General features: G+C 36.4%; 1 protein-coding gene across 1 annotated transcript in view; it reads left to right on the top strand.

Annotated features, from left to right (window-relative positions):
• Window positions 1-24,591, top strand: part of HFM1 (helicase for meiosis 1) — a gene marked incomplete at both ends in the record, with an annotated part of 130,655 nt that overhangs the window by 79,852 nt on the left and 26,212 nt on the right. The window contains 4 exons of the mRNA XM_079696572.1: window positions 408-511; window positions 963-1,097; window positions 22,070-22,150; window positions 22,397-22,512. Coding sequence (XP_079552698.1) covers window positions 408-511; window positions 963-1,097; window positions 22,070-22,150; window positions 22,397-22,512 — 436 coding nt within the window. The remainder of the gene's footprint in view (window positions 1-407; window positions 512-962; window positions 1,098-22,069; window positions 22,151-22,396; window positions 22,513-24,591) is intronic.

The following is a 24,591-nucleotide window of genomic DNA, read 5'->3' as shown; positions in this document are numbered from 1 at the left end:
GGTTGCTGGTGATGTGTTGTTATTAGATACAAACTATTTCATATCATTTAAAAAAATACTGTTGAAGTTCTCACAAATCCGTGTAACTTACATATAGCCATTTTAAAGTGGTAGTGATTTAAGGTCAAAGTCATAGGTTATTGATAGCAATTATATATTCAAGCAGGCCTGAAATGATTCAGTGCAACTTAGAACCAGCTGTTGGGTGAACATATAGTTAAGAAAATTATGGTAACGGTAGCTCCATTGACACTCCATTTCCCTATCCTCAGAACTTGGGGAAGGTAGTTTTCAGTAACTGACTTCAGTTTACTACCAGATAGGACCTAGCCCTTGAACATTAATTTATTATTTCATTTCATTTAGTGTTCAAGATCACTATTAAATGATGCATTACTCTTTTTCAGGGATTCTGTTTTGCTAAAAGTTGGAAATTGGGCTAAAAAGATTGATGTGAGGCGAGCTCTTAAATCTGAAGATCTTAGCATACATCTAATTAGTTCTGAATATGGTAAGTTCATTGAAGTAATGGAGACATGAATGTAAAAAATATGATAGCATTTAAAAATTATTTCCTTTATGTAAAACAGAAAAACAACATAAGCAATATTGTGTAAAAATAATTTATTTAAGTAAAATGAATAATTTTAAAGGAAGCTTCGTATATTTGGATATGTATATATCCAAGCTTCATATATTTGGACATTATAGACATTTTATTTTTTAAGATAAATTTCAATTACTGTAGGAACATTGATTTTTATTTTTATGACAGATGCATAAATTTTCATTTGTTATACTTTTTAAAGTATCTTTAAAACATTTTTATTTCCTGGACTTGGTAGACTTTCCAGTTCAAAAAGGTACGAAATATAACAGGTATAAAAACAAATAAATGGTCTCATGTGTGGATTTATATGACTTAAATAAGCATTTGTATGCTTTTTTTTTCCTTTTTTCAGTTGGACTTGATATACAGCAGAAATTTACAGTGTTTTACTTAGGACCCAAGAGATTTGGAAATCAAATAATTATGCGAAAAAAAACAGAAACAGAGATGTCCCATTTTAAACACTCAATAGCAGGGCCCAGTAAAGGTAAATAGCTGTATTTAGTCCTGTTTTGCATTAAAGCAAAGATATGGCTGAGGGTAGTATCATCAGTATAGTACTGCTTCATTCAGATTGTGGATACTGTGGAATTAGATGTTTAGACTTTCTAATAATTGCATTAATAATGTACAGTAGGAATTCTTAGTGTTGATATTTGTCAAAATTGGGGTGATTTTTGGAGCAAAGAATTATTTGACTTGTTTTTTGTATACATTTCCCCCTTTTCATACCCACTCCATTCTTATGGCCGTGTCAGGGGGAGAGCAAGTGATGTACAAGAATTAACGGATTTGAAAAGGCAAAGCAGGTGACAAACACATTTTTTTTATTATGGGACATTCAAACAAAGACGAAAGTAGAAAGAAGTGTATATTGAACCTTCATGTACTAATCACCCACCTTAAACAATTATCAACTCAGGGCTAATATAGTTTCATCTATACCTCTGTTTAGATTTCCCCTTGTATTTTTTGAAGAAAATCAGATATCATATTATTTCCTCCGTAAATGTTTCAGTATATATTTGTAAATGGTAAGGATTTAAGAAAAAAAATACTGCATTACTCTTAGACATAAAAAGCTAATAGTAACTAATAATTATCCAATATTGAGTTAATGTTCAAACTGCTGATTACTCATAAATGTTGTAGATATATCATCTTGATACCATCTAGATATACCAGATTGGCTCCTGAATCCTTTTGCTATGTCCCTAGTAGTCTTGACAGCTTCCTTGCTGTGTGAGGTGATATGATATTCTAGGCTTACCTTTTATAATTCCAGACCTAGACATGTAATAAGCCTTTTCTCCAAAGATATCTGGTTTTCTTTTCATGATAAATAGTTTTCTGTGTGCTTGAAGAGCTCATTGCCATTGACTGATTATTATCTCTTGCCTTTTCCATGCACAGATTTAGGAAATACGTGATTTTTTTCTTTTTAAAGATAAAATACATAATTGATTCATAGTTAATGCCCAAATCAAATTCAGGGCTATAGCACTTATCCTTAAACTCAATGATCTGTACTCAATAATCTGTATTTCCTTTCTGCCATGCTGAGAGATTTGTTTCGCAATAACTCCAAAAATGATAGAATGTCACTAATTTCCTTTTTTTTAACATCTTTATTGGAGTATAGTTGCTTTACAATGGTGTGTTAGTTTCTGCTTTATAACAAAGTGAGTCAGCTATACATATACATATATCCCCATATCTCTTCCCTCTTGCATCTCCCTCCACCCTCCCTATCACACCCCTCTAGGTGGTCAAAAAGCACCGAGCTGATCTCCCTGTGCTATGTGGCTGCTTCCCACTAGCTATCTATATAACATTTGGTAGTATGTATAAGTACATGTCACTCTCTCACTTTGTCCCAGCTTACCATTCCCACTCCCCATGTCCTCAAGTCCATTCTCTACGTCTGTGTCTTTATTCCTATCCTGACCCTAGGTTCTTCAGAACCTTTTTTTTTTTTTTTTAGATTCCATATATATGTGTCAGCGTATGGCATTTATTTTTCTCTTTCTGACTTACTTCACTATGTATGACAGTCTCTAGGTCCATCCACCTCACTACAAATAAATCAATTTCATTTCTTTTTATGGCTGAGTAATATTCCATTGTATATATGTGCCATATCTTCTTAATCCATTCATCTGTCGATGGACATTTAGGTTGCTTCCATGTCCTGAATATTCTAAATAGAGCTGCAATGAACATTGTGGTACATGACTGTTCTTGAATTATGGTTTTCTCAGGGTATATGCCCAGTAGTGGGATTCCTGGGTCATATGGTATTTCTATTTTTAGTTTTTTAAGGAACCTCTATACTGTTCTCCATAGTGACTGTTTCACTTTACATTCCCACCAACAGTGCAAGAGGGTTCCATTTTCTCCACACCCTCTCCAGCATTTATTTTTTGATGATGGCCATTCTGACTGGGGTGAGGTGACACCTCATTGCAGTTTTGATTTGCATTTCTCTAATGATAAGTGATGTGGAGCATCCTTTCATGTGTTTGTTGGCAATCTGTACATCTTCTTTGGAGAAATGTCTATTTAGGTCTTCTGCCCATTTTTGGATTGGGTTGTTTGTTTTTTTGACATTGAGCTGCATGAGCTGCTTGTAAACTTTGGATATTAGTCTTTTGACAGTTGCTTCATTTGGAAATATTTTCTCCCATTCTGAGGGTTGTCTTTTCGTCTTGTTTATGGTTTCCTTTGCTGTGCAAAAGCTTTCAAGTTTCATTAGGTCCCATTTGTTTATTTTTGTTTTTATTTCCATTTTTCTAGGAGGTGGGTCAAAAAGGGTCTTGCTGTGATTTATGTCATAGAGTGTTCTGCCTATGTTTTCCTCTAAGAGTTTTATAGTGTCAGGTCTTACATTTAGGTTTTTAATCCATTTTGAGTTTATTTTTGTGTATCGTGTTAGGGAGTGTTTTAATTTCATCCTTTTACATGTAGCGGTCCAGTTTTCCCAGCACCACTTATTGAAGAGGCTGTCTTTTCTCCACTGTATATTCTTGCCTCCTTTATCAAAAATGAGGTAAACATATGTGCGTGGGTTTATCTCTCGGCTTTCTATCCTGTTCCATTGATCTATATTTCTGTTTCTGTGCCAGTACCATATTGTCTTGATTACTGTACCTTTGTAGTATAGTCTGAAGTCAGGGAGCTTGATTCCTCCAGCTCCGTTTTTCTTTCTCAAGATTGCTTTGGCTATTTGGAGTCTTTTGTGTTTCCATACAAATTGTGAAATTTTTGGTTCTAGTTCTGTGAAAAATGCCAGTGGTAGTTTGATAGGGATTGCATTGAATCTGTAGATTGCTTTGGGTAGTAGAGTCATTTTCACAATGTTGATTCTTCCAATCCCAGAACATGGTGTATCTCTCCATCTGTTTGTATCATCTTTAATTTATTTTATCAGTGTCTTATAGTTTTCTGCATACAGGTCTTTTGTCTCCCTAGGTAGGTTTATTCCTAGGTATTTTATTCTTTTTGTTGCAATGGTAAATGAGAGCGTTTCCTTAATTTCTCTTTCAGATTTTTCATCATTAGTGTATAGGAATGCAAGAGATTTCTGTACATTAATTTTGTATCCTGCTACTTTACCAAATTCATTGATTAGCTCTAGTAGTTTTCTGGTAGCATCTTTAAGATTCTCTATGTATAGTATCATGTCATCTGCAAACAGTGACAGCTTTACTTATTCTTTTCCAATTTGGATTCCTTTTATTTCTTTTTCTTCTCTGATTGCTGTCGCTAAAACTTCCAAATCTATGTTGAATAATAGTGGTGAGAGTGTACAACCTTGTCTTGTTCCTGATCTTAGAGGAAATGGTTTCAGTTTTTCAACATTGAGAACAATGTTGTCTGTGGGTTTGTCGTATATGGCCTTCATTATGTGTAGGTGAGTTCCCTCTATGCCTACTTTCTCGAGGGTTTTATCATAAATGGGTGTTGAATTTTGTGAAAAGCTTTTTCTGCATCTATTGAGATGATCATATGGTTTTCTCCTTCAATTTATTAATATGGTTTATCCCATTGATTGATTTGCATATATTAAAGAATCCTTGCATTCCTGGGGTAAACCCACTTGATCATGGTGTATGATCCTTTTAATGTGCCGTTGGATTCTGTTTGCTAGTATTTTGTTGAGGATTTTTGCACCTATGTTCATCAGTGATATTGGCCTGTAGTTTTCTTTCTTTGTGACATCTTTGTCTGGTTTTGGTATCAGGGTAATGGTGGCCTTGTAGAATGAGTTTGGGAGTGTTCCTCCCTCTGCTATATTTTGGAAGAGTTTGAGAAGGATAGGTGATAACTCTTCTCTAAATGTTTGATAGAATTCTCCTGTGAAGCCATCTGGTCCTGAGCTTTTGTTTGTTGGAATTTTTTTTTTTTTTGCGTTATGCTGGCCTCTCACTGTTGTGGCCTCTCCCGTTACGGAGCACAGGCTCTGGATGCACAGGCTTAGCGGCCATGGCTTACGGGCCCAGCCACTCCATGGCATATGGGATCTTCCCAGACCGGGGCACGAACCCGTGTCCCCTGCATCGGCAGGCAGACTCTCAACCACTGCACCACCAGGGAAGCCCTGTTGGAATATTTTTAATCACAGTCCCAATTTTAGTGCTTGTGATTCGTCTGTTTATATTTTCTATTTCTTCCTGGGTCAGTCTTGGAAGGTTGTGCTTTTCTAAGAATTTGTCCATGTTTTCCAGTTTGTCCATTTTATTGGCATATAGTTGCTTGTAGTAATCTCCCTTGATCCTTTGTATTTCTGCAGTGTCAGTTGTTACTTCTCCTTTTTCATTTCTGGTTCTATTGATTTGAGTGTTCTCCCTTTTTTTTCCTTGATGAATCTGGCTAATGGTTTATCAATTTTGTTTATCTTCTCAAAGAACCAGCTTTTAGTTTTATTGATCTTTGCTATTGTTTCCTTCATTTCTTTTTCATTTATTTCTGATCTGGTCTTTATGATTTCTTTCCTCCTGCCCACTTAGGGATTTTTTTTTTTTGTTCTTCTTCCTCTAATTGCTTTACCTGTAAGATTAGGTTGTTTATTTGAGTTATTTCTTGTTTCCTGAGGTAGGATTGTATTGCTATAAACTTCCTTCTTAGAATGGCTTTTGCTGCATCCCATAGGTTTTGGGCTGTCATGTTTTCATTGTCATTTGTTTGTAGGTATTTTTTGATTTCCTCAGTGGTCTCTTGGTTATTAAGTAGCGTATTGTTTAGCCTCCATGTGTTTCTATTTTTTTTTTTTTAACATGTTTTTATTTTTATTTTTATTTTTTTTTGCGGTAGGCGGGCCTCTCACTGTTGTGGCCTCTCCCCTTGCAGAGCACAGGCTCCGGAGCACAGGCTCAGTGGCCATGGCTCACGGGCCTAGTCGCTCTGCGGCATGTGGGATCTTCCCAGACCGGGGCACGAACCCGTGTCCCCTGCATCGGCAGGCGGACTCTCAACCACTGCGCCACCAGGGAAGCCCCTGTGTTTCTATTTTTTATTGATTTTTTCCTGTAGTTGATATCTAGTCTCATAGCATTGTGGTCGGAAAAGATACTTGGTATGATTTCAATTTTCTTAACTTTACCAAGGCTTGATTTGTGACCCAAGATATGATCTATCCTGGAGAATGTTCCATGAGCATTTGAGAAGAAAATGTATTCTGTTGTTTTTGGATGGAATGTCCTATAAATATCAATTTAGTTCATCCTGTTTAATGTATCATTTAAAGCTTGTGTTTCCTTGTTTATTTTCATTTTGGATGATCTGTCCATTGGTGAAAATGGAGTGTTAAAGTCTCCTAGTATGATTGTGTTACTGTCGATTTCCCCTTTTATGGCTGTTAGCATTTTCCTTATGTATTGAGGTGCTTCAATGTTGGGTGCATAAATATTTACAACTGTTATATCTTCTTCTTGGATTGATCCCTTGATCATTATGTAGTGTCCTTCTTTGTCTCTTGTAATAGTCTTTATTTTAAAGTCTATTTTGTCTGATATGAGAATTGCTACTACAGCTCTCTTTTGATTTCCATTTACATGGAATACCTTTTTCCATCCCCTTACTTTCAGTCTGTATGTATCCCTAGGTCTGAAGTGGGTCTCTTGTAGACCGCATATATATGGGTCTTGTTTTTGTATCTATTCAGTTAGTCTGTATCTTTTGGTTGGAGCATTTAATCCATTTACATTTAAGGTAATTATCAATATGTATGTTCCTGTTACCATTTGTTTTGGGTTTGTTTCTTATTGTAGGTCTTTTCCTTCTCTTGTGTTTCCAACCTAGAGAAGTTCCTTTAGCATTTGTTGTAAAGCTGGTTTGGTGGTGCTGAATTCTCTCAGCTTTTGCTTGTCTGTAAAGCTTTTAATTTCTCCGTCAAATCTGAATGAGTTCTTTGCTGGGTAGAGTAATCTTGGTTGTAGGTTTTTCCCTTTCATCACTTTAAATATGTCTTGTTACTCCCTTCTGGCTTGCAGAGTTTCTGCTGAAAGTTTAGCTCTTAAGCGTATGGGTATTCCCTTGTATGTTATTTGTTGTTTTTCCCTTGCTGCTTTTAATATTTGTTCTTTGTATTTAATTTTTGATAGTTTGATTAATATGTGTCTTGGTGTGTTTCTCCTTGGATTTATCCTCTATGGGACTCTCTGCACTGTCTGGACTTAGTTGACTATTTCCTTTCCCACATTAGGGAATTTTTCAACTATAACCTCTTCAAATATTTTCTTGGTCCCTTTCCTTTTCTCTTCTTCTTCTGGGACCATGTAATTCGAATGTTGGTGCGTTTAATGTTGTCCCCATGGTCTCTGAGACTGTCCTCAATTCTTTTCATTGTTTTTCCTTTATTTTGCTCTGCAGTAGTGATTTCCACTATTTTATCTTCCATGTCACTTATCCGTTCTTCTGCCTCCATTATTCTGCTATAGATTCCTTCTAGAGAATTTTTTATTTCATTTATTGTGCTGTTCATCATTGTTTGTTTGCTCTTCAGTTCTTCTAGATCTTTGTTATTTTCTCCATTCTATTTCCAAGATTTTGAATCATCTTTACTATCATTACTGTGAATTCTTTTTCAGGTAGACTGCCTATTTCCTCTTCACTTGTTTGGTCTGGTGCATTTTTACCTTGCTCCTTCATCTGCTGTGTGTTTCTCTGTCTTCTCATTTTGCTTAACTTACTGTGTTTGTGGTCTCCTTTTTGCAGGCTGCAGGTTTGTAGTTCCCATTGTTTTTGGTGTCTGCCCCCAGTGGCTTAGGTTGTTTCAGTGGGTTGTGCTGGCTTCCTGGTGAAGGGGACTAGTGCCTGTGTTCTGGTGGCTGAGGCTGGATCTTGTCTTTCTGGTGGGCAGGACCGCGTCCAGTGGTGTGTTTTAGGGTGTTTGTGAGCTTATTATTATTTTAGGCAGCCTCTCTGCTAATTGATAGGGTTGTGTTCCTGTCTTGCTAGTTGTTTGGCATAGGGTGTCCAGCACTGTAGATTGCTGGTTGTTGATTGGAGCTACGTCTTAGCATTGAGATGGAGAGCTTTCGCCATTTGATGTTACATGGAGCCGGGAAGTCTCTGGTGGATCAAAGTCCTGAACTTGGCTCTCCCTCCTCAGAGGCACAGGCCTGACACCCAGCTGGAGCACCAAGACCCTGTCCACCACACGGCCAGGTACATGGGGAGTTTCTTGCCCTTTGGGCGTTGGAGATTCTGCCGGTGTTCAATAGATGTTCTGTAGGAGTTTTTCCACATGTAGTTGTATTTCTGATGTATTTGTGGGGAGGAAGGTGATCTCCATGTCTTACTCCTCTGCCATCTTGAAGGTCTCCCCACTAATTTTCTTTATTCTACATTATACACACAACAAAATCTCAGGATAACAACACCAAAGTGCACTTTTTTTTTTTTTTTGGTCACACTGTACAGCTTGTGGGATCTTAGTTCTCTGACCAGGAATCGAACCCATGCCCCCTGCTGTGGAAGCACAGAATCCTAACCACTGGGCTGCCAGGGCATTCCCCAAAGTGCACTCTTAATGTCATTATTAAAAATACTTTAAGGTTTTTACGGTAAATATTTTTATTCTTAGACTATATCTCACTAGGCATGTGTAACCAAATTACTGTGTTTTTTTGTTTTTGTTTTTGTTTTTTTTGCGGTACGCGGGCCTCTCACTGCTGTGGCCTCTCCTGTTGCAGAGCACAGGCTCTGGACACGCAGGCTCAGCGGCCATGGCTCACGGGCCTAGCCGCTCCCTGGCCTGTGGGATCTTCCCGGACCAGGGCACGAACCCGTTGCCGTGTCCCCTGCATCGGCAGGCGGACTCTCAACCACTGTGCCACCAGGGAAGCCCTCAAATTACTGTGTTTTAACATCGCTTGGAATATATCTTCTTTGTGTGGGTATCCCACCAACTGGCTACAAATGTACTATTTTTATTTATTTTATTTTCTGTTGTTAGAATAGTTTTTAAGAATTAATTCTGATTGATAGTAATGTAAAACATTTGCATTGTTCCATAGCCAAATCTACAAAACAAACACTAAATGTTGTTAATACTTGAGGCATAAGCAGTCTACCATACAGCTCTTCCTTATTCACTTGGTTCTATTTTCATTGCTTTGTGAAAGACCCAGTAAAGGGAGCAATTAACAGGTACTGGGGAATGTTAGAGCAGCAGCTACCTACCAAAGTAATCTAAACAGTCATGTTCTCTGAATAGTATAGGTAGTTATAATAAACAGTAATTGCAGTGAATGATGGCAAAAGAGGACATAAACAGTAATTGCAGTGAATGATGGCAAAAGAGGACATACAGAACTACTCTGTGAACTGAGGAGCACTCATCCTCCTCTTTAAAGAATTCAGAGGAGCTTCCACTTCTGGGTAAGATGCAGTAATTTGGGGCAGGCCAATGCTCTGATAGCAGCAATTATAAAAGCCTACAGAAGTTATAAAAATTACAATTTTTTGGACATCTATGAAAGCAAACTAAAGTGACTAAAATTCCAGAGAGGGAGAGCCATTCCAGGGCTGAGGAGTCAAGGATCCTTAGGCTCTTAATTAAAAGGCTGGGTAAGCCATGCCTTAAAAAGGGTTTTATATGATCAGCTACTCACCATGTTTGCCTGACAGAGAAAAAAAGCAACCCTCTCTGGTGGAATATAACATAATCTGGAATCTGTAGATATAATGTCTGCCATACAATAAAAAATTATGAGACCTGCAAAGAGGAAGGACCATATGACTCATAATTATAACTATATAGGAAAATGAAGCAACTCTGTGGATGAGTCAAATGGTGGAGTTGGCATTTAAAGATTGTAAAACAACTATGATTAATATTTTCAAGAAAATGGAGGGGAAAAAAGACAAAATGAATGAAATGTTGGAAATTTTAACCAGAAAATTGGAATCCATACAGAGATTTAAGTGAACTTCCTAGAACTGAAAAATAAAATATCTGAAGTGAAGAACTCTTTGGGTAGGTTTAATAATAGATTGGATATGGCCAAACACAAGATTTGTGAACTGTTAGACATATCAATAGAAAATATCTAAATGGAAGCCCAGAGATAAGAGAACAGAAAGAACAGAAAAGAGCATAATACTCAAAGTGCTAACATATGCATAAAGTCTGAGAAGCATGGTAGAGAGAGAATGGGACAAATGCAATATTTAAAGAGACAATGGCTGAGAACATTCCAAAATAATGAAAGACATCAACTCACAGAGTTCAGAATTTCAGCAAACCCAAGCAGAGACAAATACATAGAAAACCACACTGGGGCACAGTATAGCAGAACTGCTGAAAATCTTAAAAAGCAAACACAGAAAAACTACACACTACCCTCAAAGGGCAACAGTGAAACTGACAGCTAACTTCTCAGCAGTGATGATGGAAACCAGAAGATAATGGAATAATAGCTTCAGAATGTTGCCAGCCTAGATTTCCATGTGCAGTGAAAAATATCCTTCAAAAATGAAAGTGAAATCGAGACATTTTGAGAAAAAAAATAACTGAAGGAATTAATTATTACTAAATTTATCAGCCAAATTTATTGGATTTGGTTCTTTGAAAGATGAATAAATTTAAGAAGTCCCTACCAAGACTGATAAAGAAGAGATAAAATATGAATTAACAATATCAGACTTCCCTGGTGGCACAGTGGTTAAGAATCCGCCTGCCAATCAGGGAACATGGGTTCAGGCTGTGGTCCGGGAGGATCCCCCATGCCGCAGAGCAACTGGGCCCATGTGCCACAACTGCTGAGCCTGCGCTCTAGAGCCTGTGAGCCACAACTGCTGAGCCGCATGCCACAACTACTGAAGCCTGCGTGCCTGGAGCCCGTGCTCTGCAAGGGGAGAGCCCACTGCAGTGAGAGGCCTGCGCACTGCAGTGAGGAGTGGCCCCCGCTTGCCACAGCTGGAGGGGGCCTGCGTGCAGCAATGAAGACCCAGTGCAGCCAAAACTAAATAAAATAAATAAATCAATTAAAAAATATATCAAGAATGAAAAAGGTGATATCATTACAGATCCTACAGGCATAAAAAAGACCCCAACAAGATATTATGAATAACTTCATACCAATAAATTTGACATAATTTGGGTAAAAAGGAACAAAAACCTTGAGGAGAAATCTTACCAAAACTGACAGAAGAAATAGAAAATCTGAGTAGTCTTAACACTAATAATGAATTTGAAGCAATTAAAAAAAAATCTTTCCATAAAGAAATGCTGAGGCTTGGATAACTTCATTGGTAAAATTTCCCAAATATTTAGGAAGAAATAACATCAAACTTACCCAAACTTTTCCAGTAAAAAAGAAAGAATATTTTCTAATGTTTTAATTTTTTTGAAGGCCAGCATGACTTTGATTTCAAGTCCTGACAAGGACATTAAAAGAAAGAGAAATTATTCATCAGTCTATTCATGAATATAAATCCAAATGTTCTTAACAAAATATTGGCGAGTGGAATCCAGCCACATATTTAAAAAGCATAATACAGCACAATTAAGTATGGCTTATTCCATACATGCAAGAGAGCCTTAGCATTTAAAAATGGATCAATATAATCCTTACATTAACAGGGCAAAGAAAAAAAAGGAAAAAAACATGTGATCCTCTTGATAGATGTCAAAAAAACTTTGACAAAAATTCAATGTTAATTTTTCATTAAAAATATATAGCAAATGTCATACACAATAGTGAAATATTTTTAAACTTTCCTGTTTAAACGGAGAATGATGAATGTTCTCTCTTACTATTCAATACTTCTTTTCGACATTGTGCTAGAAGTCCTAGTCAGTACAATTATATAGAAAAAGAAATATAAGGGATAAGGATTAGGAAGAAAGAAATAAACTGTCATTACTTGAAAGCAACATGATTATGTACCTAGAAAATATAAAAGACTGGACACACTATTAGAATTAATATATAAATTTAGAAACATCACTGGATAAAGAGTCAATATTAAAAATTGTACAATAACATCAAAAAAGAATAAAATAATAAATTTAACAAAATAAGTGCAAGATGTGAACACTGCAAACTTCAAAACACCATTGTAAGAAATTAAAAAGACCTAAATAAATGGAAAGATATGCCATGTTCATGGATTGGAAGTCTGAATATCATTAAGGTGGCAACATTTCCCAAATTAATTCACAGATTCAATACAGTCCCTGTCAAAATTCCAGCTTTTTTTTTTTTTTGGCAGAAATTCACAAGCTGATTCTAAAATTCATATGCAAATGTAAGGGACTCAAAATAGCCAAATCAATCTTTTAAAAAAAGAACAAACATGGAGACTCACAATTCCTGATTTCAAAACTTACTATAAAACTACAGTAATCAAGGCAGTGTAGTGCTGGCATAATAATAGACATATAGATCAATAGAATATAATTGAAAATACAGAAATAAATCCATACATCTATGGCCAATTGATTTTGAACAAAGATGCCAAAACAATTCAGTGGGGAAAGGATAGTATTTCAACAAATAGGTCTGGGCATCTGGATAGCCAGTTGAATTAGTTTGAACCTCTACTTCATACTATATATAAAAATTTTCTCAAAATGGATCAATGGCCTAAAGATAAGAATTAAAACTGTAAAACTCTTAGAAGAACACATGGGTGTATATTTTCTTGACATTGGATTAGGCAGTAGTTTATTAGATATGACATCTGAAGCTCAAGCAACCAAAGAAAGAAAAACAGATGAATTGGACTTTATCAAGGTTAAAAATTTTTGTGCTTCAACTGACACTATCAAGAAAGTGAAAGACAACCCACAAGATGAGAAAATATTTGCAAATCATATATCTGATAAAGGACTAGAATCTAGTATATATAAAGAAATCTTACAACTTAACAATAAAAACACAAATAACCCAATTAAAACTGGTCAAAGAATTTAAGTAGACATTTTTCAAAGAAGAGCTACAAATGGCCAATATGCAACATGAAAAGATGTCCAACATCATTAATCAATACAGAAATTCAAATCAAAACCACAGTGTGGTATCACCCAGTAGGATGGCTTTAATAAAAAAGATGGACAGTAACAAGTGTTGGCAAAGATGCAGAGAAATTGAAACCCTCATGCTTTGGTAGTGGGGATATGAAATTGTGCAGCTGCTTTGGAAAACATTTTGTCAGTTCCTCAAGAAGTTAAACATAGAATTACCCAGGAATTCCTCCTCTAGGTATATATCCAAACAAATTGAAAAATATTCATACAAAAACTTGTACATGAATGTTTATAGCAGCATTATTCATAACAGCCAAAAAGTAGAAACAACCCAAATATCCATCAACTAATAGATAAGTAAAATGTGGTATATTCATTCAATGGAATATTATTCAGCCATAAAGAGGAATAAACTACTGATACATGCTACAACATGGATGAACCTTGAAAACATTATGCTAATGAGAGAAGCCAGTCACAAAAGATCAGATATTGTATGATTCCATTTATGTGAATGTCTAGGATAAGCATATACATAATGACAGGAAGTAGATTAGTGATTCCAGGGGCAAGGGGTAGGAAGAAATGAGGAGTGACTACTAGTGGGTTCATGATTTCTTTCTGTGGTGATGACAGTGTTCTGGAATTAGATAGGTATGATGGTTGTACGACCTTGGAAATATACTAAAAACCCACTGAATCATGTACTTTAAAAAGGTCTTTGTGGTATGAATTCTATTTCAATTAAAAAATTTAAACATCAGTTGTATTACTACTTACCAGCAAAAAAATGATAGAAATCATAATTCTGAAAATACCATTTACAATAGCATTAGAAATCTCAAATATCTAGTAATACAGTAGCAGAAGATATGAAAGACCACACTACAGGAAAACTAGAAATCTCATGGTGTATATGTTTAGATATAAAAAAGGAAGAAGGTTTCTGCCTATCTTTCAATGACTCCCTTTTTCTTAGAACTGGCTGCCACATCACAAAAGTAGGTTGTTTGTCTTGTTTGTACTGCATTCTCCTCGGACCCCCGTTCTGGCCACTATTTTTCTGACAGCAAAATTGTCAGGAACCAGGGTGACCTTCTTTCATTCAGTTCAAAGTCCAAATTCCTAGAAGAAAAGAAATACCTCAGTTTAAGAAAGACAATTTAGAATTAGGACTGCACTAAGAGAATATAAAATATAAAATCAGAGCTGTCGGTGGCCATCCTTTACTATGTACAGAAATAATCAAAGATAGCTGGACCATGTAAGAGAAGACTAAAGCAGAGGTATAGAAAGAAGCAAAGGTGAAAAGGCCAGAGCTGAAGTTCTGATGACTTCATTTCTTGGTTTCAGTCCCTCGTGATGCCTAGCTGCATTGCTGCTTTTGGATTCTGTGAGATAGCTATGTTCATGTAATACATTTCCACCACCCACCACATGGGTTTTTTTTAAAATAGCTTGAATTGTTTCTGTTGCTTGCAACTGTAGTGAAAATTAGGATGTTTACTATACTTCCTACTAGCATGAGACTTTTATGAGAGCAAAAGTCCCCCACATTTTCAGCATAACCCTGTGGAAAACAGATAAAAGATGCTTCCTATCAGGCAAATATTTTATTATACACATACCCCCTTCACATAATATATTATATATAAAACCATCCCAAATCTTATGAACATTCTGATTATATAATTCAGTTCTTATATGCAAATTCAAGTATCCCCAAATAAAGTTGTATAATTATACCTTTATACGTAACATACATACACTATCTGTGTTTTCTTTCTCAGTAACTTACACAGTGAAGGGGTCATAGATTTACCCTACTAAGGTTGTGACCACAGCCTTTTCAAAACAATACAAATTTCAGTTTTTCTGACCTCTTGTCAGACCATTTTATTAAATGATAAAAACTGATATTTAATTCAGAGAATATAGTTGCTAAATGATTGTTTCCAAATGTACTTGTAGGTTCAACAAATATTTTAATATTTTATATTGTCAAATTGTAGGACCATATTTAAAAACAGAAGTATGCACCTTAGAGTACAAATATAATTAGAAATTTTTTATGCTTCCTACAACTCTTTCAAAAAAATTTTTTTAGTTGTTTCTCACAGTTATAGTCCAAGAGATAAAATTTTTGTAAAATTTTAGGAAAAATATTTTTGCTATTTTTAAGATTAGGCCATGTGAAAAATACACCTTTTTAGTTGTAAAGTTTTTTTTTTAACTTTTATTTTTAGCATTTAAACTTCTTATCCTTTTAAATGCATTCTCAATAAGAAGTATGGGCTTTGTTTACTTTGAAGAAAATTGATTTGACATTAATAAGTTCATTTGCTATGCCATTTTGACTGTGAAAATTTAATGTACTTGAAGAATGCAAGGATGAAACCAGTGCCCTAGTGCTTTGGAAGTGTGCACATTTAAATACTAGTCAAAAGGCAGTCTGCTTTTCTTTGTACTCTTTGGTGTATACATGCATTAAATTGCAAAATCAAGGACTCCAATTCATTAGTGCTATCCTTTTCTTGATAAATAACAAAATGATAGTGTAATATTTCACAAAAAAATTGAAAGGAGATTTGCTTTCTCATTTAAAAAGTAAAATCATAAAGTGCATAAATATGATTAGCATATATCAGGAACTGCAAAATAAAAAGTAATATTCTTTTAAAAATATTAATTCCAGTAGCTTATGCACAGACCACATTATTTGAATTTATAGTTAGGATGTGAAGCTGTGTCAGGGATGCCTCCTATTTTTAATTTGTTTTTTCTGGATTTTTTTTTTTTAAGCAACTGACCCTTACCCCACTGGTCATTATCGACCCTGTTAAAGTAATTTTAAGTATTTACTTCAAATACATTTCTAGTTCACATTAATGATTTATTTTGCTTTAAATACTTGGAAACTGGAACTTTAAAAACATGTAAATTAATATATTATGTGACAGAACTAAGAAAATATATGCATTTCAGATTATGATAGTGATGGAGTATGGGATCTGTTAATTTTATACCTAAGTGTACAGCTTAGGTCAGTTTTCTCTCAGAACCTTATTTTTCCAATTGACAATCTCTGTAAGCTTGTGTTTGTTAATAAGACAAATTCAGACAGTTCTCAGACTTAGGGAGTGGAGTTGGGGTGGAGGAGCACATATTTTCTAAGTATCATTTCTAACAGAAATATAGTAGAAGTTTTTGTCACTTAGGTAGTAATAGCCGTATGCTAGTATTCTGTAAACAAACTTGTATATAGTTCTCATTCCTAGCAAGACTTGCCAACACTGCCTTGAAATTTTGGGGTGTCCCCAGAATCTCTATAATTAGATTTCCAGATCCTAGTTAGTTTCCACCACTGGGAACATATGTGTGTATAGTCATTGTGCACCATCTTGTGGTAATGTTTAGAAGTTCATCTATTTAGAAATTGTTGGATAAGGGACAAAGTGACTCCTTATCACTTACTTCAAAACAACAACCTTCAAGGCGTTTCCTCCTATTCTTCCCAACCCACAAACAGTAGATTCCTTCCCTAAGTAAATTAAATGCATTATATGGGGAGAACTAAGGCAGCTAGTATAACTAGTAAAGCAGGGTGGTTGAGAGATCAGGCTCTGGAATTAGACCACCTGAATTAGAATCTCAAATTTGCTACTTATTATTTCATAGTTTTGAACATGTTACTTAACTTCTTTATGAATTAATTTTCTCATCTGTGGAGATATAATAGGACTGCTGTATAGGCAGACAACCAAGGATGAAGAGACATTTGAGGAAAATTTGGAACATGTGAAAGAAAACCCAAAATAGGTAAACAGAAAGTGGATGAAAGAACAACAGGATAATTTAGAGATATAATAAAATGTAATATAAACTAATCAGTAACATCAGAGAAATTAAAGGCTAAATTGAAACCATAAAACAGAGTAGCATGCTGTGAAAAAAAGGAACAATTAAAGAAGAAGAGCGAGCACAGGGAAGTAAAAATTATGATTTGAAAAAAAAAATAGCTTAGCTGGCGGGCCAGAAAATAAAATCAGTATAATCTGAATGACAGCAAAAAGACAAGGAGACAGAAAACATGAGACAAGAGGGCAATCTGGAGTCTGATACCCGACTAATAAAAGTTCCAGAAAGACAGAACAAACAAATCAGGATAAATAATTTGAGAAGATTCACTAGACATAAAGTGAGACATATATCTGTGCATCAAAAAGGCTTACTTAGTGCTGGTTAGGATGAATGAAAGAAGATCTACAAAGGAAGCAACGTTTCAGAACATCATGGATAGAGAGAAAATCATAAATGCTTCCAAGGAACAAAAATTGAAGTAGTTTTAATGTTTTTATCAGCAACACTGGATGGTAGAAGACAGTGGACTTAAAAATCCAGGGGGAAAATTATTTCCAACCCCGTGTTCTATACCCAGGAAAACTATTAATTAAGTGTGAAAGTAAAATAAAGACATCTTAATACATTCAAGGATTCAGAAAGTTTAACTCTCATACATCCTTTCTCAGGCAGTTGTTCTAGGATGAGCACAATCAAACAAAGCAGTTAACCAATAAAGAAAAAGTCAAAGAATCCAGCAATAGTGGATTCAGCCCAGAAGCTTAATGAAAGGAAGTTCCAGGATGACAACTATAGCACAGGCCTAAATTGCATTGGGAGAAAGATGGAGGGCTCAAGAAAGGAGATATATATTGGGGGAGTAAATGGGTGAGGTGCTTTCATATAGTTGCCTTTATCTTTGAAATATTGAATGAACTAAAGAAGCTTTAGGTAGATATTGCTAGACTAAAAGGAAGGCAGTAAAACTTCAGGGAAAATAATATGTTGCTCAAGAAAAAAAAGCACTCCACTTGATTCTGCATTAAAAATATTTTTACCTTCTATGTATCTCTCAAATTAGTCCATTCTCTTTGAATCTACTAATACTACCACTCTAGACTGTTACTGTAATTTTCGTTTATCTGCTCCGTCCTCTCTCAAATCCATTCTCCTACAGTAGCCTCTTAACTAGTTTTCTTGCATCTACTCTGTCCTCTCTCAAATCTGTTCTCCATACTACACTCCATAGATTGCTTTTTTCAAAATGCAAATTCAGTTTTGTCCCTTCTTTGGTTAAAACACTTCAGTGGCTCCCCATAGCTCCTAGAATAAAAGATCCACATCGTTAACATCCACTACAAGTTTCCATACTAACACTTAGTCAGTCAGTTCCTAAGTAGCAGTGGGGTGCCAGCTGCTATGTAGTCTTGCCTCACCTCCATAGGATTGACTGGTAAGGACACAAGAGACTCAAATATATTTAGACAGTTTATTACTTACACAGACAGCAAAACATGATCAGCATGGTATCAGCTGCATGCATCTATAATCCCAGAGGATGACACTGAACTGGAGGGACCAGATGACAAGAATAATGGGTCGCTTTGTTTTTGAGGAGTCAACTCTAGGCTGCAGCTAAGCAACTTTATAGCCTACAGCTGTACCTGAAAGGGTCAAGGTCGAAAGTCCTGTACCTTACTAGAACCAGGACACAGACGAGAAACTGCCTCATGGCAGCCTTATGCAGGATAGGCAGCCTCCTGCAAGGAGGCAGATGAGAAATAGCCTTAACAGTTCCTCGCAAGACTGCCTATCTTTTTTTTTTTTTTTTTTTTTTTTTTTTTGCGGTACGCGGGCCTCTCACTGTTGTGGCCTCTCCCGTTGCGGAGCACAGGCTCCGGACACGCAGGCTCAACAGCCATGGCTCACGGGCCTAGCCGCTCCACGGCATATGGGATCTTCCAGGACCGGGGCACAAACCCGTGTCCCCTGCATCGGCAGGCGGACTCCCAACCACTGCGCCACCAGGGAAGCCCAGACTGCCTATCTTGACATGTCCCAGGGAGGATCAGAGGGCATTCTGTAACTAACTGAGCCTTGCCTAGGTGGAGACATGCAATCACCAGGGTGCCATGGTGGAGCTGTTTCCCTAGGAATATAGGCTGATCTTTCTACCACTGTAGTCTCATCTCATGCACTCTCATTTTCTGAGCATCAGCCACATTGACCTTCTTTTAATTTCTCCACGTGCCATGCTTTCTCTTCTTTAAAGCTTTTTCATATGCTATCCCTTTCTTTCTCCTACCCCTTTGCCTTGTTAACGCCATTTTTTTTCAGTCCTCAGTCCAATTATCACTTCATTAGGAAAGTCTTCCAAGACATTCCTGACCAGGGCCATTCCCCCTGTTATATAGCTTTGTGCCCCTCTCCTTCATAGCACTCAGAACAATTTTATATTTACTTGTATAATCTTTAATTAATGTAATAGTAGAGATAATACATACACTAATGTATTAGTTTATTACTTAATTTTAAAATGCTATCACATACATAATTTCATTTTATCTTTTTACCTCTGTGAGGTAACAAAACAGGTAGTATTATTTTTTTAAATAAATTTATTTATTTATTTATTTATTTTTGGCTGCTTTGGGTCTTCATTGCTGCGCCCGGGCTTTGTCTAGTTGGGGCGAGCGGAGGCTACTCTTTGTTGCGGTGCGCAGGCTTCTCGTTGCAGTGGCTTCTCTTGTTGCGGAGCACGGGCTCTAGGTGCACAGGCTTCAGTAGTTGCAGCACATGGGCTCAGTAGTTGTGGCGCACGGGCTTAGCTGCTCCGCGGCATGTGAGATCTTCCTGGACCAGGTCTCGAACCCATGTCCCCTTCTTTGGCAGGCGGATTCTTAACCACTGCGCCATCAGGGAAGTCCAAAACAGGTAGTATTATTTTTAATTCCTGTTGTTGTTGTTGTTGTTTTTAACAGAGAACAATCCATATTAGAACTCATGTTTTCTTACTCTAGTTTAGGGTGCCCTGTACTTCACCACTGTGTTTTTCATGTAAATACATTAAATATAAAGCAGCATACAGTAGGTGAGAGGGGCAAAGAAAATGCCATAAGGGCTTGAAGGAGAGAGAAATCACTTCCAATTTAGGTGATCAGTATAGATCTCCATGATAGAGGTGCCATTTGAGTTGGTCTTGAAAGCTGATGGATAGGCTTCTGTTAGACAAAGAAGGGTCTTCTAAGACAAGAGGTAATATCAAAGGTACAATCATAGAAAGGCTTGGGGCTATTTGAACACTAATGGCAAGTGAATGTATTTTTTTGGAGGGTTAATATGGGTGTTAAAACGGAGGCTAGAATTACATTGTGGAGGACTTTAAATGTGGAATTTAGTTGGCAGCAGGAAGTAACTAACGTTTCTAAGTGGGCAAATGATCTGATCAGCGTTGAATTTTGGGAGGATTAATTAAGCAACAGCATATAGATAAATTGTAGCATGGTAGGACTGGATTCAAGGAAAACAGAGATCATGAACTGGGGCAAAACTTCTCAGCCAGTAAGCCGTGACATACCTTGTAAAGTATAACGTTGAAACCTTTCAGACAAGGATCATTAGGAGCATACCTGTATTTGAGGAAAGTTAGTTATTTTTTAATTTGCTGCAGCAAAGGAGAGCACAGCACCTGCAGAACTGTGGGTCATCTCAGGGAATTGCGAGGAGCCTATTATAGGAGTTCAGCTTGTGCCAGGTGATTCTTAGAAGGGTTTGGAAGAAGCAGAGGTCAATTCTAGATTGGGTGCTATCAGCAAGTGGGATATTGGATATTTTGGTATATCTTATCTTGGAGATGGGAGAATTAAAAAAAATAGTAGTCATTTATATTAGCCAGAAGAGGGAGATGTTTAGTTATTTTTATGGTTCTTCAGAGTCCTTGTCTCTACTTTCAGAAATAATTACACACTAGTCTTATTATCTGTCTTCTACTACGATCATAGAGTGGCCTTATCTGAATATTGTTTATATTCTGCCGAAATTGTTTATGTTCAGTTGGGAACACTATGGTTCAGCTGTCAGCTACCAGCTGCCAGGGATATTTTATTACTTTTTCAGTACCCAGTACATTGATCTGCTCAGCCTTCAAGGCATCTAACCAGTTGCCTCATATGGTGAGCAGCCTTATTCATTTACCCCTGGGTGCTATACGTATATTGTCATTGTTTAGATGTGCCATGCCTTGAAAAAGTTGATTGAGCAACACACTGAAAATGAAGAGTAAAGGACCAAGAAAGATTGCAAAGGTTTTCAAAGCTCTTCACTACCTCCAACATTTCTAATTCATTTAAAATCTGTGCTCCAGCAAAAATAAACTGATTTGTTTCTATAGTGTGTGGTTGCCTGCCTTTGGATATTATGCTCTCTATCTGGAACATCTTCCTCTGGTCCCCTTCTCATGTCCAGATCCTGTCTGTCCTTCAAGGACCACTTCAAATGTCTCCCTTCTCCCACATTAGTCGGAGAGTTAAAATCAAGAAAAAGCCTACTTAAATATAATAAATGAAGAATAGATTATATATTTCGATATATTAATTCTAGCTTAGAGGGGTCAAGCTGGAAGCAATCTCTCCTTTCTATGAATTCATATAGCAAATTTGTTTATATCCCTAAAGCACTTATTTCTAACATTTATTAAATATGCATGGTGTCCTATCTACTAGCTGCTGTCAGTGGTACCATCAGAATGCCATGAGATTTCCTTCTTTCTGGGTTCTTCAGGCTTAAGTATAAAGTAGAAAAAAAAGTTTCAAAACTCCACCCTCACTCTTATCTCATTCAGCAGGAGTTAACTGATGTTCAGTGATATTTGGTTCTATTTATATCAGGGAGGTTAAGAGAAGCTTATAGGTGATTCAGTGCTCCTTGTGAAAAGCTGGGATGGGCCCCATAGTGGGCAGGGACTGATTGTTATCAGGATATCTTTTAAAAAATACATATTAATGGGGTTAACTTTTGAGGGAGTGTGAAAATCATAATCTTTTTGTACTGCCAGAAAGGACAGAGCTGGATAAAAATTAATTATAATTAGTCACATTAATAGATGTAGTGAAAATAGGCTTTCTTTTCTTATATTAATTTAGGAATGACTGCCTGCAAAAAACCTGGGAACCGAGAATGTAAACATCACTGTAAAAATAAACATACATGTGGACATGACTGCTGTGAGTTCCATAAAACAAGTTTATTTCAGGTTTTAAAAATTGAAAGGTCATTGAAGAATAGTAATAATATCCTAGTTATCTACGTATGATATTTATATTATGCAGCTTATAACTCAAATAATTTTCTTTCTTTTGTGGTTAACATTTTTAAAAAGTAAATATTAGATTAGAAATTTTGAAGAAATTTGGCTTTATATGAACAATACATAAAGTTTAACTTAAAGAATCTAGAATTTCTTTTCATAGGTAAAAATGGAGTTGCACAGAAGTCAGAAATGAAAGAGTCAACAGTTTCTTCATATTTATCTGATTTAAGAAACAGAAATGCTGTTTTATCTCTTCCTCCAGTAAAACGTCTAAAGGTTAGTTTTAATAACATTTATCCCTTGTTCTGTAATTAAATGTATATGAATATCCCTTTATTCTGGATATCAATTAGGTAGGTATCCACAGAGTACTTTAGAGTTACATAAAGGCTTGCATAGGAAAATGACTATTATTAATAATACTGTTTCTATAGGAAAAGATACTATAGTTTTTAATAATTAATCTATAAATCCACTTTTGGCGCATAGGGGCATAGTTATACATCGCTTTGCTTCATTAACCTCTTTTTTTTTTTTTTAACCAGAGAAGAGGGATATGTAGCTTGCTTTGGTTCAGCAATTGAAACTAGAAACTCTTGCCCTTTTGTGGCTCCATCTGTGGTGGACTGCGCTGGAAAGTCTGAAATTGATTTTGATTGACGCACGTAGATGAGTACAGAGCAAGAGTCTCCCTTTCAAGTGATGAAGAAATGGGAGTCCCTACTTGTCGATACTCTAGTCACTAGCAGACTTACTCTAAGCCTAAGTCATCATGTCCAGGGCAAAATAATTGATCAGGCCACAAAAGAGAGCCAAGAAAATGCCTGATTCTTTTCTTGGTCTTTTTTTTTTTAACATCTTTATTAGAGTATAATTGCTTTACAATGGTGTGTTAGTTTCTGCTTTATAACTAAGTGAATCAGCTATACATATACATATATCCCTATATCGCCGCCCTCTTGAGTCTCCCTACCACCCTCCCTATGCCACCCCCTAGGTGGTCACAAAGCACTGAGCTGATCTCCCTGTGCTATGCGGCTGCTTCCCACTAGCTATCTGTTTTACATTTGGTAGTGTATATAAGTCCCTGCCACTCTCTCACTTCGACCCAGCTTACCCTTCCCCCTCCCCGTGTCCTCAAGTCCATTCTCCACATCTGTGTCTTTATTCCTGTCCTGCCCCTAGGTTTTTCATAACCATGTTTTTTTCTTTCTTTCTTTCTTTCTTTTTTTTTTAGATTCCATATATATGTGTTAGCATACGGTATTTGTTTTTCTCTTTCTGACTTCACTCTGTATGACAGACTCTACATCCAACCACCTCACTACAAATAACTCAATTTCGTTTCTTTTTTGGCTGAGTAATATTCCATTGTATATATGAGCCACATCTTCTTTATCCATTCATCCATCAGTGGCCACTTAGGTTGCTTCCATGTCCTGGCTATTGTAAATAGAGCTACAATGAACATTGTGGTACATGACTCTTTTTGAATGATGGTTTTCTCAGGGCATATGCAATGCCAAGTAGTGGGATTCCTGGGTCGCATGGTAGTTCTATTTTTAGTTTTTTAAGGAACCTCCATACTGTTCTCCATAGTGGCTGTATAAATTTACATTCCCTCCAACAGTGCAAGAGGGTTTCCTTTTCTCCACACCCTCTCCAGAATTTATAGTTTGTAGATTTTTTGATGATGGCCATTCTGACTGGTGTGAGGTGATATACCTCACTGTACTTTTGATTTGCATTTCTCTAATGATTAGTGATGTGGACCATCCTTTCATATGTTTGTTGGCAATCTGTATATCTTCTTTGCAGAAATGTCTATTTAGGTCTTCTGCCCATTTTTGGATTGGGTTGTTTGTTTTTTTGATATTGAGTTGCATGAGCTGCTTGTAAATTTTGGAGATTAATCCTTTGTCAGTTGCTTCATTTGAAATATTTTCTCCCATTCTGAGGGTTGTTTTTTCATCTTGTTTATGGTTTCCTTTGCTGTGCAAAAGCATTTAAGTTTCATTAGGTCCCATTTGTTTATTTTTGTTTTTATTTCCATTTCTCTAGGAGGTGGGTCAAAAGGATCTTGCTGTGATTTATGTCATAGAGTATTCTGCCTATGTTTTCCTCTAAGAGTTTTATAGTGTCTGGCCTTACATTTAGGTCTTTAATCCATTTTGAGTTTATTTTTGTGTACGGCGTTAGGGAGTGTTCTGATTTCATTCTTTTACATGTAGCTGTCCAGTTTTCCCAGCACCACTTATTAAAGAGGCAGTCTTTTCTCCATTGTATATTCTTGCCTCCTGTATCAAAAATAAGGTGACCATATGTGCATGGGTTTATCTCTAGGCTTTCTATCCT

Source organism: Hyperoodon ampullatus (assembly GCF_949752795.1).
Source record: "Hyperoodon ampullatus genome assembly, chromosome: 2".
NCBI lineage: Eukaryota > Metazoa > Chordata > Mammalia > Artiodactyla > Ziphiidae > Hyperoodon > Hyperoodon ampullatus.
The sequence above is the reverse complement of the archived record's forward strand: the minus strand, read 5'-3'. Positions and strand labels throughout refer to the sequence as shown.